Consider the following 16,550-nt stretch of genomic DNA (forward strand, 5'->3'; position numbering starts at 1 on the left):
AGTCCATCCCTTCTGGAGGCCCGGGAAGGAAGCAGGCTGTCTCATTTACTTTTTTTTTTTTTCTTTTTTAAATGAGCAGGGGAATGGAAACGTCCCTGAACACAGAGGAATGAAACTTCTCTGACACGTAGGGGAGAGGGACCGGCCCACTGGTAAATCTCCCCTACTCAACGGGCTGCCACTGACTCTCCAGGTAAGATTGCTGAAAGACCACAAGGCTCAGCTATGCCTGCATTGAGAGGAAAACTATATACTGCAAGTAAATAGGAGAATCCAAACCCCTAGCAATGAAAAAGTCTTTTGGGGGTTTTTTTTATACTCACTACGCTGTTGATCTAGTCATTAGGCCACTCAAAGTATATAAAGAAAGTACGTTTCAATCAATAAGAATTAATTTAGTAAGACCAGGACTGCAGGTTATGCTGTCTTCCACCTGCTGGAGTCAGAGAAATACTGAAGGATCGCAGATGGCACACTAGGTTATCAGGGGGTGCCTTTTCAGTTTGTTCTCTGACTCCACCTGCTGGAAGGGAGGCATAACCAGCTGTCTGGACTGATCCGGGTACGTTCAGGGAATGCAGGATTAAAGGAAAATTAGTTTCTTACCTGATAATTTTCGTTCCTGTAGTACCAAGGATCAGTCCAGACACCTGGGTTGTGACTCCGCACCAGTAGATGGAGACAGAGCAAAACTTGTCGGGCTGAGTCATATATGACCCTGTGGCAGTCACAGCCCCTTCAGTCGCACGTAATGTCAAAGTAGAAACTCAAAACTAGCTAGCAAACTTAGCTTCTTAAACGGAAAAATTATCTCCGAAAACCCCAACTGAAACTGAACTCCCCAACCGGGAGAGCTAAACAAGCAATCAGATTACCTAATGAACCAATAGGCGGACTCTCCGATACTTCAACGCAGCGCTGCGGGTGGGATCCTGGACTGATCCTTGGTACTACAGGAACGAAAATTATCAGGTAAGAAACTAATTTTCCTTTCCCTGTACGTACCAGGATCAGTCCTGACACCTGGGATGTACCAGAGCTGAATTACTGAGGGTGGGAAGTAGAGAGTCCCGCTCAGAGTACCCTCTCTCCAAATCCCCCGGCATCTGTAGCCCGGACATCCAACCGGTAATGCCTGCTAAAGGTATGCAACGACTTCCAGGTAGCCGCCCTGCAAATCTCTTGAGGCGACACCTGAGAAGCCTCTGCCCAAGACGCAGCATGAGATCGAGTCGAGTGAGCCCGAAGCCCCACGGGAAGCGGTTTTCCCCGCACCAAGTACGCCGAACCTATGGCCTCCTTGAGCCAACGGGCGATCATCGTGCGAGACGCTGCGGCCCCTTTCTTTGGACCAGAGAACAAAACAAACAGATGATCCGTTACCCGAAACGGATTAGTAACCTCCAGGTAGCGAAGGAGGGATCTCCGCACATCAAGCTTCCTCAGTTCCCTCGAATGCGGATCAGAGGACTCCCCGACCGCAAAAGCGGGCAGCTCAACCGACTGATTTAAGTGAAAAAACGACACCACCTTGGGTAGAAAAGAAGGGACCGTCCGCAAGGAAACTCCTGAATCGGAAAAACGCAAGAACGGTTCCCTACAGGATAAAGCCTGCAATTCCGAAACCCGCCGTGCCGAGGCAATAGCCACCAGGAATACCGTTTTCAACGTGAGATCCTTAGTAGTTGCACGCTTCAAGGGCTCAAACGGAGCCGAGGCTAAGGAGGAGAGAACCCAGTTGAGGTTCCAAGACGGACATGGAGGACGAAGATGTTTAGCCCCCCCAAAGAAAACGGGAGATATCCGGTGAAGGGCCAGGGAGGTTCCCCTGATCTTACCTCGCAAACAACCAAGCGCCGCCACCTGGACCCGTAGCGAACTGCACGCCAAGCCTTTGGCCAGACCGGCCTGAAGAAACGCTAGAATATCAGATACCGAAGCGGAAGTGGGATCCACCCCCCCGCTGCACGCACCATTCCTCAAAAACCACCCAGACACGGACATAAGCCAGGGACGTAGACTGCTTCCTGGACCTCAGCAGCGTCGCTACCACCGCATCTGAGTAACCTTTTCGCGTTGGTGCTTCCTTGGCCGATTCCTCTCAAAAGCCATGCCGCGAGACAGAAGTGATCCGCATCCTCCAAACAGACGGGGCCCTGATGGAGGAGCCCCGCGAACCCCTGGAGACGAAGAGGAGCCGCTACCGACAACTGGATGAGGTCTGCGAATCACGGACGGCACGGCCACTCTGGAGCCACCATGATCACGTTGGACGGGTGCAATTCTATGCGCCGGAGAATTTTGCCGATCAACGGCCACGGGGGAAACACGTACAGCAGCACATCCGTCGGCCAAGGAAGCACCAACGCGTCGACGCCTTCTGCTCCCCTTTCTCGACGTCGACTGTAAAATCGCAGGGCCTTCGCGTTGTGCCACATGGCCATCAAATCCATGTGAGGCATTCCCCACTTTTTGCAAATGAGGAGGAACGCTTCGTCTGCCAGCTCCCACTCTCCGGGATCCAGGCGATGATGGCTGAGAAAATCCGCCTGGATGTTGTCGATTCCGGCAATGTGGGACGCTGCGACGTTGCTGAGGTGTTGTTCCGCCCAGGCCATCAAGAGCCGCGCTGCCTCCGCCACCATTGGACTTCTTGTCCCGCCCTGGCGATTGATGTAGGCCACGGTGGTTGCGTTGTCCGACAACACTCGGACCGCCTTTCCCCGCACCAGCGGTAGAAAGGCTTGTAGGGCCAGACGGACCGCTCTGGTCTCTAGTCGGTTGATTGACCACTGGGCTTGCGACGCAGACGATAGACCTTGAACAGACTTCCCTAGGCAAACTGCTCCCCAACCGGAGAGGCTGGCATCCGTGGTCACCACTGTCCAATTGGGCACCAGAAGGGACACTCCACATGACAGATGACTGGAATCCAGCCACCAGAGCAGGCTGGCTCTCGCCTGGCCCGCAAGCGGAAGCGGTAGGTGGAAGTCCTCCGAAACCGGCTTCCAGCGGGATAGCAAGGATGACTGCAATGGTCGCAGATGAGCGAACGCCCAGGGAACCAACGCGAGCGTTGAAGCCATAGAACCGAGAACCGTCAGATAATCGCATACCCGCGGGCGGCGAAGGGACAATAACCGCCTCACTTGAGCTTGCAATTTGCATATCCGTTCGTGAGATAGGATCACCTTGCCCCGTTTCGTGTCGAATACGGCTCCCAGATACTCCAAGGTCTGTGTGGGTGTCAGCTGACTCTTGTTGAAGTTGACTACCCAGCCTAGGGACTGCAAGAGCTGTAGGACCCTGGCCACCGCCAGCCGACACTGATCCTCGGACTTCGCCCGAATCAACCAATCGTCCAGGTAAGGATGAACCAGAAAACCTTCCCGGCGTAGCTGCGCCGCCACCACTACCATTACTTTTGTAAATGTATGAGGAGCCGTCGCGAGGCCAAACGGGAGCGCCCGAAACTGGTAATGCCGCCCCAGGATGCAGAACCTGAGGAATCGCTGGAACGCCGGCCGAATGCCCACGTGAAGGTACGCTTCCGTGAGATCTAGGGAGGCCAGAAATTCGCCCGGATGCACCGAGGCGATCACGGAACGAATCGTTTCCATTTTGAAGTGAGGAACGCGAAGGCATCTGTTTACCCCTTTGAGATTTATTTATTTAACAGATTTTCTATACCGACATTAAAATACACATCATGTCGGTTTACATTGTAACAGCAGGTAGAAAATACATAGAACGGGGGAGTGGGGGTGGAAGAACCAGCAAAAAACAAGAGTAGAGAGGGCTCTAACAGGGAGCCCGAGGCAAATAGATAAAAATAGATAACAAGGATAACAAGGAGGGGCAGGATAAGATCCAGGATTGGCCGCGACATGCCGTCCTTCTTTGGAACGACGAAGTAAATGGAGTAGCGTCCCTTGCCGTGCTGATCGACATGGACGGGGGAAATGGCTCCCAAGCTCTCCAAGCGACGGATGGTTTCTAGCACCGCCGCCTTCTTCTCGGGAGCCTCGCAGGGTGAGACAAGGAACTTGTCCGCTGGGATGCGAGCAAAATCTAATGCGTAACCGTGTCTTATCACATCGAGGACCCACTGGTCCGACGTCACACTGGCCCATCCCTCGAAAAATAAAGTTAACCGCGCCCCGACATTTGGAACGACGCGCTGAGGCCGCGGCGAGGGATGGGCCGACCCCATTTCATTGCGAAGCCTTAGACCCCGGGCCCGCCGTGGGTCCTCCCTGCCTACCGAAGCGTTTCCCCCGAAAGGAGTGCTGCCACTGAGGGGTTCGGGAGGGAGGTGCCCTATACGAGGAGCCTGTAGCCCGTTGGGGACGCGACTTCCTGGAGCCGCGAAACCGGGACCTGGTAGAACCCGAGAACCGCGTCCTGGACCTGTCCTCGGGCAGTTTGAACGCTCTGTTCTCTCCCAGAGAAATCATTAAATCATCCAACTCCTTGCCAAATAACAATTTCCCCTTGAACGGCAGCGCCCCAAGATGAGCCTTGGACGACCCATCCGCCGCCCAGTTGCGCAGCCACAGAAGTCGGCGAGCCGAAACAGCCGCCACTATGGACCTAGCCGACGTACGCAATAGATCGTGGAGAGCATCTGCCCCATAAGCTATTGCCGCTTCCAACCTATCCGCTTGAGATGCCTCTTCCGCTGACAGACCCGCATTCGCTTGAAGGACCTGGGCCCAGCGCAGGCTAGCTCGCATAGCAAAATTAGTACAAATGGCAGCCCGCACCCCCAGGGCGGACACCTCGAAGATCTTCTTAAGTTGAACTTCCAGCTTCGTCCTGGATGTCCCTGAGGGCCGTCGCTCCTGTAACCAGGATAGTAGACCTCTTTGTCACCGCAGAGACCGCTGAGTCCACTTTCGGGAGCATGAGAAGTTCCAGCGCGTCCTCGGGCAGCGGATAGAGCTTATCCATGGCTTTGCTGACCTTCAAACCTAATTCCGGGGTATCCCATTCCCGGAACAAAATATCCGATGAGAAGTGAAACGGAAAAGCCACCGCTGGGCCCGTGAGACCCAACAGGACCGGATCCATGTTGGCCTCCTGGCGAACCACCACCGGCGGGGCCTCAATCCCAAGCTCCTGCAGGATAGCGGGAATGAGTGGGGACAGTTCTTCCCTACGAAAAAGCCGGACCACCTTGGGGTCATCCCCTTCCACAGCCTGTGCCCCTTTGCCTGCACCGGGCTGGGTGGTATCGGCCCCCGTCGTGTCATCGGCCCCCTTCAGTGGCTCCTCGGGGGAGTCCGTGTCCGCTGTAGAGGAAAATTCCGAGTCCGTCTCTTGTGGGATGCCCCGTGGGGGCCACTTCCCTCGTGAAGACTCCTGGGAGGGCCCCGCCGTATCCTTGGCTTTCCTCTTCCTCGGGGCGGCTTTGCAAGCTGCCCCCCCGGATACAGCCTTACTGCTGCGCTTACTGCGCTGGTATTTAAGGACTTTGCGCAACAAAAGCGCAAAGTCCGCAGAAAAAGCACCTGACTGAGGAATCGTCCCCGGAATCCTCAGGGGACTGAACTCCCTCGGGGCGACACCCCCCCCCCCCGCGGGGTTCCGCTGCGGCGAAAGCGCGGGGGGCAAGGCCGAGGCTCCCGCGCGGTTTCGCGGCCGGTAGCCAAAATGGCCGCCACTCCCGCGCTGAGCGGGAAAAGATCCTGAGGAGGCGCAGCCGAAGGCCCACCGCGCGGCGGCGATCGCGCGGTTCGGACCCGGGTTCCCCGAGAAGCCCCCGACGAACCTTCTCCCCCCGGGACGCAGGCCGCGCAGAGGCCATCGCGCAAGAGCCGCGCACGCGCCGAGCCACAGGCCCAACAGGCCGACCCACGCGGCTTGCCGGCGCGAACGGAAGAGACGCGACCTGACTAAAAAATAAAAAACACAAAAACAGCTCCCCCCCCCCAAGAACCTGGAGCGGCAGCGCGAAGGAAGAGAGAGCCGACAAATGGTAAACAAAGAAACTTAATAATTTTTTTTTTTTTTTTATACGAACGCTTGCCGCTGTCCTCGGTCCTGGAGCCCTGATGCAGCAGGGGTGAGTGAACCGGGCTCCCCGGTGTCACCCCTGGCGCTGGTACTAGATGAGCCGGGTCCTCGACCCTAGCAGCGGCCTCAACCAGGGGGGGGGGGTCCCCTCAGAACCTCACAACCCCCCTGGGAGGCAGGGCGGATGGGACTACCCTGAACAAAACTAAAGAAAAATATAAAAAAAGCTCAAATAGGCTTAACTAAATATTATCAAAATAAACCAACCCTGACTAACTACCAGAATCAGGGCAGGCAGGGACTGTGACCGCCCTGCACCATCTACTGGAGACAGAGTAAGACTGAAGGGGCTGTGGCTGCCACAGGGTCAACCCGACAAGTTTTGCTCTGTCTCCATCTACTGGTGCGGAGTCACAACCCAGGTGTCTGGACTGATCCTGGTACGTACAGGGAACAGCCTCTGCCATCTGCTGGAGACAGAGAAATACTGACGAACAGCAGGTGGCACGGTTGCTTAGATATGGTGTCAGTGAGGTTTTTTTCTCTGTCTCCATCTGCTGATAGGGGGAGATGAACCTAGGTGTCTGGACTGATCCGGGTACATACAGGGAATGAAAGATGGGGTAGGATGAGGAGGGAACCAGACTCCTCTGGTTTTCAAACCCCCATCGACAAGGACCAAGCCAATATTGGACACTGACCCATACCTGCTCATCCCATTCAACCAGGGAGCCAATAAGGCAAACGTTGCAGGAGCCACACATCTCCAGATGTCCAAGATGCAGGTTTTATAATACCTCTACCATCTGCTGGAGACAGAATACTGAGCTGCTGCATGCTGCATAATACCCTACAAAACAAATTTCTCTGCCCCCAACTGCTAGTATAAGGAGTAAAACCCATGTGTTCTGGACTTGTCTAGTGGGACGATAACTGGTGAATAATGCTCTTGCCCCTAAATGGTAACAGGAATCACCCTCTGCACCTACAATCTGTCTCAGCATATCAAGTGAAAACACATGGTACATAATCCAATCAAATATTAGTGTGTACAGCATCAGATGTGGTTGCCAACAAAATTGCTTCAATGTTTTCCCAGCTTGTAACTTGTGAAAAATGTCTTTTTTTGCAAGGATACAAGTGATACTGGTTGAGGTCAAGAGATGCTGTTCACGGAGATGCTGAATTATATAACAAGTATGACAGATTTAAGAGCTTTCAAAGATTTCCATTACCTGAATGTTCAGTTTCTCAGCTTCCTTTGCCATTTTTATGGCTGCATCAAGTGCTGGGCTGTAATCCTTGTTTTTCACTTTTTTCTGCAATGGCAAAAACAAAAAGTGTGAGATTAATGAAGAAATTTTATTACCTGTTAATTTTCATTCCAGCAATTCTGCAACACCAAATCAGACAAGTGGGTTATGTCCTCCTACCAGCAGATGGAGGGAGAGCATATAGCTTGCCCTGTGACATCATCGCTACTTTCTAGAGGTGGTGCAGCACAGAGAAACCAGTATTCCTATGCAAAACACTACAAACAGATCATAAGCAAACATTCAACTTGTTAAAAAACTTTTTCATTGGGAGAGAAGATCCTCTCAGGGCAAACTATCTGTGCACACCCTGAAAGAAAAACAGTAACATGTCAGAAGAGTGAACAAGAGATAGCAGAGCAAGGCTACACCAGACTAACAGAGCCATATCTCTGAAGGCTAAGAAGAGGAATACTATCTCTCTGTAATAAATATGTATCAGACAGTCATTTGAAAATATTGCTTTTTTTCTTTTTTTTTTTAAAACTTTTTATTTAAGTTGGTCAGAACATACATTAAGCCCGACACAGCATAGCAAAATACAATGACAAGATCAAAATGAAATAAAAAACAGCCATGTAACAATAGGCATAGATAATTATTGTGCATTGAAGAATCTCCAATATGGGTCCCAGATTTTGTCATATAATTGTACATTATCCCGTAGCATAAACATAAGTTTTTCCAATAGAGCAATAGAATGAATCTGGGATCTCCACTCTACAAGAGTAGGGACAGACTTCCATCGCAAAGTAATGTTAAAGTGCGCAGCATGCAACGTGTTGTTCGAGCAATCTTTGGTATTTACCTAGCCTCTGATCTCGCCAAAGCCCTAAAAGACACAGCCCTGGGTTAACTGACAATGAGCAGCCTGCAATTTGCCCAATAAGACGCCCTACTCTCTGTCAGAAGAGAGAAATAAAAGGACACTCCCACCATACGTGCAGATATGAACCAGGTTAGCTGCACCTGCGCCAGCAGAAAGGAGAGGCACAGGTCGAGAACTTGGAGAAGAACAAGGGATGTCTATAGGTGCGCATAATCAGCCGAACCATCAACTCAGCCCTTTTAGCACAGATCGAGGATTTATGTGCCCTTTATCAAATCCCTCTCAAGTCCTGTGTGCTTATAGAGATCTTCAGATCCATTGTTCACTGCCTTTCCACCTTTAGGACAGGATGTTTGTCCAGGGTGGTCTGGCATATTGCACGATACAGAATAGAACAGGTCTTTCTCCTGACAAAGCCCTTAGTGAAGGCAAGTTCTAGAGGTGTAGTAGTAGACCAACGCCAATCTTTGTGCTCCCGTTGTGCCAGCTCCACCCGCAGACAGTCATAATAGGACTGAGAAGAGTCAGGAATCTCAAATTCATCCTGCAAATCTGAAAAAGAAAGAAGCCTTTCGTCATCGTATAGATGCCCTAGGCAACATAAATCAGCCTCCCACCATTACTTGGTAGCTAGGCTGAATGTATGAATGGATAACGCTGGATTTTTCCAGAGGGGAGTAAAGGCGAAGGGCCCCCAGCCCAAGATACCCAAGCCCCTGCACATTGCTTTCCATGTTTTAACTGTACAGGCAATAAGGAGGTAGGGGTGACCGGCTCTCCTGCCTTCTGGTGGCATTGGGGCGCAAGATAACAAAGACATAAAATCCAAGCCACAAGCCAAGGGCTGGGGAGAAGACTGATCTCCATACAGCCATGTGAAGATTCCAAAGAGGCGTGCTGCCCAAAAATAAGCCTTAAAGTCAAGAAAGGCCATCCTACCCCACTTCTTGGGCCTACATAAAGTTCGAAGACCAATCCTCTCTACTTTTCCATCCCATAGAAAATCCAAAAGAGCACTATTAAGAGAGGCGAAAAAACCCTGTGGAAAAAAACACGGAACATACTGGAATAGGTAAGAAAGGATAGGTAAAATATTAATTTTGATTACATTTATCCTGCCCCCCCCAAGGAAAGATAATGGCCCTGCCATTCCCTCAGATTCCACCTGATCTTGGTGACCACTGGGGCGTAGTTCAGCCTGTAGAGATTTCCCAGAGCACTAGGTATAGCAATGCCCAAATATTTAAGAGAGGTTGACATACGTTTGAAAGGAGTAAAACAAGCAGCAACCTACCCTACAACTCCCAATAGGGAAAATGACCTATTTATGGTAGTTGACTTTATATCCTGCCACCACACCAAATGCTGCCAACTTGGCCAGCAACACCAGATCTTCCCTACCGGGGTTAGATAAAAATAAGAGAACATCGTCCGCATAGAACAAGATTAAATGTCGGCGCGTCCCCGACCGGAAATCCACCAAGGTGGAGAGGTCCCATAACTGCGCTGCGAGAGGCTCTATGGCTAAGTTAAATAACAGAGGTGGTAGCGGGCATCCCTGTGAAGTAACTTTTTCAATAGAAAAATGAATAGACACTTGACGATTGATGAGAATACTAGCTTTCGGACAGTTATACAATGCCTGTACCCATCCGCAGAACAGGGCCGGGAACTTGTATTTCTCTAAAACTGGAAAAAGAAAAGGCCAGAGAAGACAGCCAAAGGCCTTCTCCGCATCCAAGCTAATCACTAATCCAGACGTCTTCTCCTTTTGGGCCAGGGCCATTATATCAAACAAGCGATGAGTGTTATTTACCGATGAGCGGCCACTAATGAAGCCCGTTTAATCAGACCCCAGCAATGATCCCATACAACACTCTAATTGAATCTGAAGAACTTTGGCTAAGATTTTGATGTCTGCATTCAGTAGGAAGATAGGTCTATAAGCTTCAGGTTGAAACAGATCCCATCCCTGCTTATGAAGCAAGATTATCATAGCGTCAAACAGATTTCCTGTGCAGTTTTGGATGGACCTGTAAATAATCAAAAACAAAGTTTAAGAGTTTTATCAACTCAAAGTGCTTATAAAATTCCACTGGGAAACCATCAGGGCCTGGACTTTTCCTCCCTGGGAGACGTGAGATTGCATCTTGTATCTCCAAAGTTGATAGAGGAGCCATCAGCCTCTCTTTCTGGGAGTCAGAGATAGCAACCGAACCTCAGCTAGGTAATTTTCAATCGCTTTATCCGAAACAGAGCCATCAGCCGGATATAGCTGATGGAAAAATTCCTTAAATTGATCATTAATTGCTTCCTTACAGTGGGCCAAGGAGCCATCGGCCTTGCGGACCCGGGTTCAACGTCCTTTGCGACCAATGCGTCAACAACCTGGCCAACATAGCCCTGGACTTATTGCCAAACTCGTATACTCGCTGTTTTGAATACCGAAGAACCTGTTCCACGCCTTCCAGCTGCAACCCCTGGAGCAATGCTCTGCATTTCTCCAGTGCCTTATAGATGTGGTAAGAACCAGTACATTTATGCACCTTCTCCAGCAGTCCGATTTGAGCCTCCAGGAACTGCTTACGGCATTCGTATTCCTTCTTCCGATGAGAAGTGAAGCGTAAAACAGTTTTAAGCGTCTCCCATAAAAGAACTGGAGAGTAATCCTCAGTACTGTGAACCTCGAAAAACTCGTGTACAAAACTCCGGATCATATCACAGAAGGGCGATGAACGCAGGAGGGAAGCATTAAATCTTCAACCCCGTCCCGTGGCAGGCCCACTTGTGGTGCTCAACGGCAGCAAAATAGGGCAATGATCTGAAAGGGTGCCTGGCCAAATATCTGCCAACCCCATCCTAAATAATAGCAGACGAGAACATAGAAAAAAGTCAATCCAGCTGTAAGACTGATAGCGGGTTGAGTAGCAGGTATAATCTCTGCCCGATGGGTTTTGCTCCCTCCAAACATAAGAAAATTATTCCTTACCTGCTAATTTTCGTTCCTGTAGTACCACGGATCCAAGGCCACCTTCACAGAAGCTTTCTTCCTCACAGTTGCAGTCCTGGTCTCAGTTCTTTCTGGGGCGCAGACCAGCCCGAGATGGCTTCTCCCAAGGGGCCCCCTCCAAGCCAGCCCAATGAAGCCTTGCCGATCCACTCCTCAACTCTCAGGATAGGGGGACGTCTTTCCCTCTTCTTCGGGGAGTGTGTCAAAATTACTTCGGACAAATGGGTCCTGGATATTCTACAGCACAGCTACGCTTTAGACTTTGTTTGCCCCTTAAGAGACAGATTTCTCTTTTCTTCCTGTGGAACCCTGCAGAAACAATATATAGTTCGACAAACACTAGACCGCCTCCTGGACCTAGGGACCATCCTCCTGAACAAGGATTAGGCCATTCCATCTACTTCGTAGTCCCCAAAAAGGAGGGTGCATTCCGGCCAATCCTGGATCTCAAGATGGTCAACAAGGCCCTCAAAATCCCACACTTCAGGATGGAAACATTGCGATCCATGATAGCAGCGGTTCATCGCGGAGAATTCTTAGCCTCTTTGGATCTCACGGAGGCTTACCTTCACATTCCTATCCTGAAGCAGCATCAACGCTTCCTTCGGTTCAAGATACTTGGACAACATTTTCAATTTCAGGCCTTACCGTTCGGTCTGGCCCTACGAAGAGAAGGGATTCTGGTCCATCCCTATCTGGACGACTGGCTCATCCAAGCAAAGACCCTGGATCTTTGTCATCGGGCACTCAACAGAGTCTTGCACCTCCTGCACTCTCTGGGATGGGTCAATAACTTTGCCAAAAGCAGCCTTTCGCCCTCTCAGTCGATCGATTTTTTGGGAGCTCACTTCGATACCAGCGTGGGCAAGGTCTTCCTCCATCACGATCGTGCTCAGTCTCTTATCTCTCAGGTACAGCAATTCCGCTGTCTCCCTCTCCCCACAGCATGGGATTATCTTCAGGTCCTGGGCTCGATGGCTTCTACTATAGATCTATTTCCTTGGGCCTTTGCACATATGAGACCGTTGCAGAGAGCATTGCTCTCCCGCTGGAAGCCTGTCTCTCAAGAGTTCCAAGCCCTCCTGCCCCTATCGGAGGTTGCCAAGGACAGCCTAAGCTGGTGGCTCTGTCTGGACCACTTGCTCCTGGGAGTGGACTTACAGATCCCTCAGTGGGTGATCACCACCACAGATGCCAGTCTCTCCGGCTGGGGAGCGGTGTGTCAATCGCAGTCTGCTCAGGGGCAATGGTCGTCAGTGCAGGAAACATGGCCAATCAACCGTCTGGAGACCAGAGCGGTTCGTCTCTCATTGAAGCACTTCCTTCCTCTGGTTCATAACAGAGCGGTAAGGATCCTCTCCAACAATGCCACTACAGTAGCGTACATCAATCGTCAAGGGGGAACAAAGAGCCTACATGTCTCTCGGGAGATGGACAAGTTAATGGCTTGGGCGGAGCTCCATCTCTCCCACCTGGCGGTCTCCCACATAGCAGGAGTCGACAATGTTCAGGCGGACTTTTTAAGCCGCCAGCACATAGATCCCGGGGAATGGGAACTCTCCGCTGAAGCGATGTCATTCCTCGTCAGACGATGGGGGTCCCCCCATCTGGACCTGATGGCCACTCAGCGGAATGCGAAGCCTCCGTACTTCTTCAGTCGCAGAAGGGAACATGGCGCAGAAGGCGTAGATGCCCTAGTCCTCCCATGGCCGACATTTCCTGCTCTATGTGTTTCCACCATGGCCCCTGGTGGGCAAAGTGCTTCGACGGATAGAAATTCACCAGGGGCTAATAATCCTGGTAGCATCGGAGTGGCCCCGAAAACCATGGTTCGTGGACCTCTTCGCCTGGGACATCTGCAGAATCTGCTGCGTCAGGGTCCTCTATTTTTCGACTGGGCAGATTGCTTCTGTCTTGCGGCCTGGCTTTTGAGAGGCGCAGATTACAAAGACAGGGCTACCCGGAGCAGGTTATCTCGACACTCTTGAGGGCCAGGAAGACGTCCACTTCCATTTCCTATGTCAGGGTCTGGAAAGTTTTCGAAGTCTGGTGTGATTCCATCCAGATATCGCCTCATCACGCTTCTGTAGTCCAGATCCTCTCCTTTCTGCAGCGAGGCCTTGAGAAGAACATAAGAACATAAGAAGAACATAAGAAAATGCCATACTGGGTCAGACCAAGGGTCCATCAAGCCCAGCATCCTGTTTCCAACAGTGGCCAATCCAGGACATAAGAACCTGGCAAGTACCCAAAAACTAAGTCTATTTCATGTAACCATTGCTAATGGCAGTGGCTATTCTCTAAGTGAACTTAATAGCAGGTAATGGACTTCTCCTCCAAGAACTTATCCAATCCTTTTTTAAACACAGCTATACTAACTGCACGAACCACATTCTCTGGCAACAAATTCCAGAGTTTAATTGTGCGTTGAGTAAAAAAGAACTTTCTCCGATTAGTTTTAAATGTGCCCCATGCTAACTTCATGGAGTGTCCCCTAGTCCTTCTACTATCCGAAAGAGTAAATAACCGATTCACATCTACCCGTTCTAGACCTCTCATGATTTTAAACACCTCTATCATATCCCCCCTCAGTCGTCTCTTCTCCAAGCTGAAAAGTCCTAACCTCTTTAGTCTTTCCTCATAGGGGAGTTGTTCCATTCCCCTTATCATTTTGGTAGCCCTTCTCTGTACCTTCTCCATCGCAATTATATCTTTTTTGAGATGCGGCGACCAGAATTGTACACAGTATTCAAGGTGCGGTCTCACCATGGAGCGATACAGAGGCATTATGACATTTTCCGTTTTATTCATCATTCCTTTTCTAATAATTCCCAACATTCTGTTTGCTTTTTTGACTGCCGCAGCACACTGAACCGACGATTTCAATGTGTTATCCACTATGACACCTAGATCTCTTTCTTGGGTTGTAGCACCTAATATGGAACCCAACATCGTGTAATTATAGCATGGGTTATTTTTCCCTATATGCATCACCTTGCACTTATCCACATTAAATTTCATCTGCCATTTGGATGCCCAATTTTCCAGTCTCACAAGGTCTTCCTGCAATTTATCACAATCTGCTTGTGATTTAACTACTCTGCACAATTTTGTGTCATCTGCAAATTTGATTATCTCACTCGTCGTATTTCTTTCCAGATCATTTATAAATATATTGAACAGTAAGGGTCCCAACACAGAACCCTGAGGTACTCCACTGTCCACTCCCTTCCACTGAGAAAATTGCCCATTTAATCCTACTCTCTGTTTCCTGTCTTTTAGCCAGTTTGCAATCCACGAAAGTACATCGCCACCTATCCCATGACTTTTTACTTTTCCTAGAAGCCTCTCATGAGGAACTTTGTCAAACGCCTTCTGAAAATCCAAGTATACTATATCTACCGGTTCACCTTTATCCACATGTTTATTAACTCCTTCAAAAAAGTGAAGCAGATTTGTGAGGCAAGACTTGCCCTGGGTAAAGCCATGCTGACTTTGTTCCATTAAACCATGTCTTTCTATATGTTCTGTGATTTTGATGTTTATAACACTTTCCACTATTTTTCCTGGCACTGAAGTCAGGCTAACCGGTCTGTAGTTTCCCGGATCGCCCCTGGAGCCCTTTTTAAATATTGGGGTTACATTTGCTATCCTCCAGTCTTCAGGTACAATGGATGATTTTAATGATAAGTTACAAATTTTTACTAATAGGTCTGAAATTTCATTTTTTAGTTCCTTCAGAACTCTGGGGTGTATACCATCCGGTCCAGGTGATTTACTACTCTTCAGTTTGTCAATCAGGCCTACCACATCTTCTAGGTTCACCGTGATTTGATTCAGTCCATCTGAATCATTACCCATGAAAACCTTCTCCATTACGGGTACCTCCCCAACATCCTCTTCAGTAAACACCGAAGCAAAGAAATCATTTAATCTTTCCGCGATGGCCTTATCTTCTCTAAGTGCCCCTTTAACCCCTCGATCATCTAACGGTCCAACTGACTCCCTCACAGGCTTTCTGCTTCGGATATATTTAAAAAAGTTTTTACTGTGAGTTTTTGCCTCTACAGCCAACTTCTTTTCAAATTCTCTCTTAGCCTGTCTTATCAATGTCTTACATTTAACTTGCCAATGTTTATGCTTTATCCTATTTTCTTCTGTTGGATCCTTCTTCCAATTTTTGAATGAAGATCTTTTGGCTAAAATAGCTTCTTTCACCTCCCCTTTTAACCATGCCGGTAATCGTTTTGCCTTCTTTCCACCTTTCTTAATGTGTGGAATACATCTGGACTGTGCTTCTAGAATGGTATTTTTTAACAATGACCACGCCTCTTGGACATTTTTTACTTTTGTAGCTGCTCCTTTCAGTTTTTTTCTAACAATTTTTCTCATTTTATCAAAGTTTCCCTTTTGAAAGTTTAGCACGAGAGCCTTGGATTTGCACACTGTTCCTTTTCCAGTCATTAAATCAAATTTGATCATATTATGATCACTATTGCCAAGTGGCCCCACCACCGTTACCTCTCTCACCAAGTCCTGTGCTCCACTGAGAATTAGATCTAAAATTGCTCCCTCTCTCGTCGGTTCCTGAACCAATTGCTCCATAAAGCTATCATTTATTCCATCCAGGAACGTTATCTCTCTAGCGTGACCCGATGATACATTTACCCAGTCTATATTGGGGTAATTGAAGTCTCCCATTATTACTGCACTACCAATTTGGTTAGCTTCCCTAATTTCTCTTAGCATTTCACTGTCCATCTCACCATCTTGACCAGGTGGACGGTAGTATACCCCTATCACTGTAGTCTTCCCTGATACACAAGGGATTTCTACCCATAAAGATTCAATTTTGTATTTAGTCTCATGCAGGATGTTTATCCTGTTAGACTCTATGCCATCCTGGACATAAAGCGCCACACCTCCTCCCGACTGCTCCTCTCTGTCATTGCGATATAATTTGTACCCCGGTATAGCACTGTCCCATTGGTTATCCTCTTTCCACCATGTCTCTGAGATGCCAATTAAGTCTATGTCATCATTTACTGCTATACATTCTAGTTCTCCCATCTTACTTCTTAGACTTCTGGCATTAGCATACAAACATTTCAAAGTTTGTTTTTTGATTGTATTTTTATTCTGCTTTTTAATTGATAGGGATAAGTTAGAATTTTTTAGCTCAGGTGAATTTTTAGTTACAGGCACTTGGACTGCTTTTCTTATTATTGGAACCTCACTGTCGGGATGCCCTAATTCTAATGCATCATTAGTATCCTTTAAAGATACATCTCTCCGAACCATGCGCTGCTGAGCGACTGTCGGCTTTCCCCTTTGTTCTAGTTTAAAAGCTGCTCTATCTCCTTTTTAAAGGTTTGCGCCA

General features: G+C 49.0%; 1 protein-coding gene across 7 annotated transcripts in view; it reads right to left on the bottom strand.

Moving 5' to 3' along the window:
* The window catches only part of ZCWPW1 (zinc finger CW-type and PWWP domain containing 1), a 251,709-nt gene that overhangs the window by 77,130 nt on the left and 158,029 nt on the right, over positions 1–16,550 (bottom strand). For all 7 annotated transcript variants that reach the window (XR_003853018.1, XM_029580560.1, XM_029580562.1 and 4 more), the window contains one exon: positions 7,254–7,337. Coding sequence is in view for 6 of the 7 variants with exons in the window: in XM_029580560.1 (XP_029436420.1) it covers positions 7,254–7,337 (84 nt within the window). In the remaining variant the exon portion in view is untranslated. The remainder of the gene's footprint in view (positions 1–7,253; positions 7,338–16,550) is intronic.

This window comes from Rhinatrema bivittatum, chromosome 16 (genome assembly GCF_901001135.1).
Source record: "Rhinatrema bivittatum chromosome 16, aRhiBiv1.1, whole genome shotgun sequence".
In the NCBI taxonomy this organism is placed as follows: Eukaryota; Metazoa; Chordata; class Amphibia; order Gymnophiona; family Rhinatrematidae; genus Rhinatrema; species Rhinatrema bivittatum.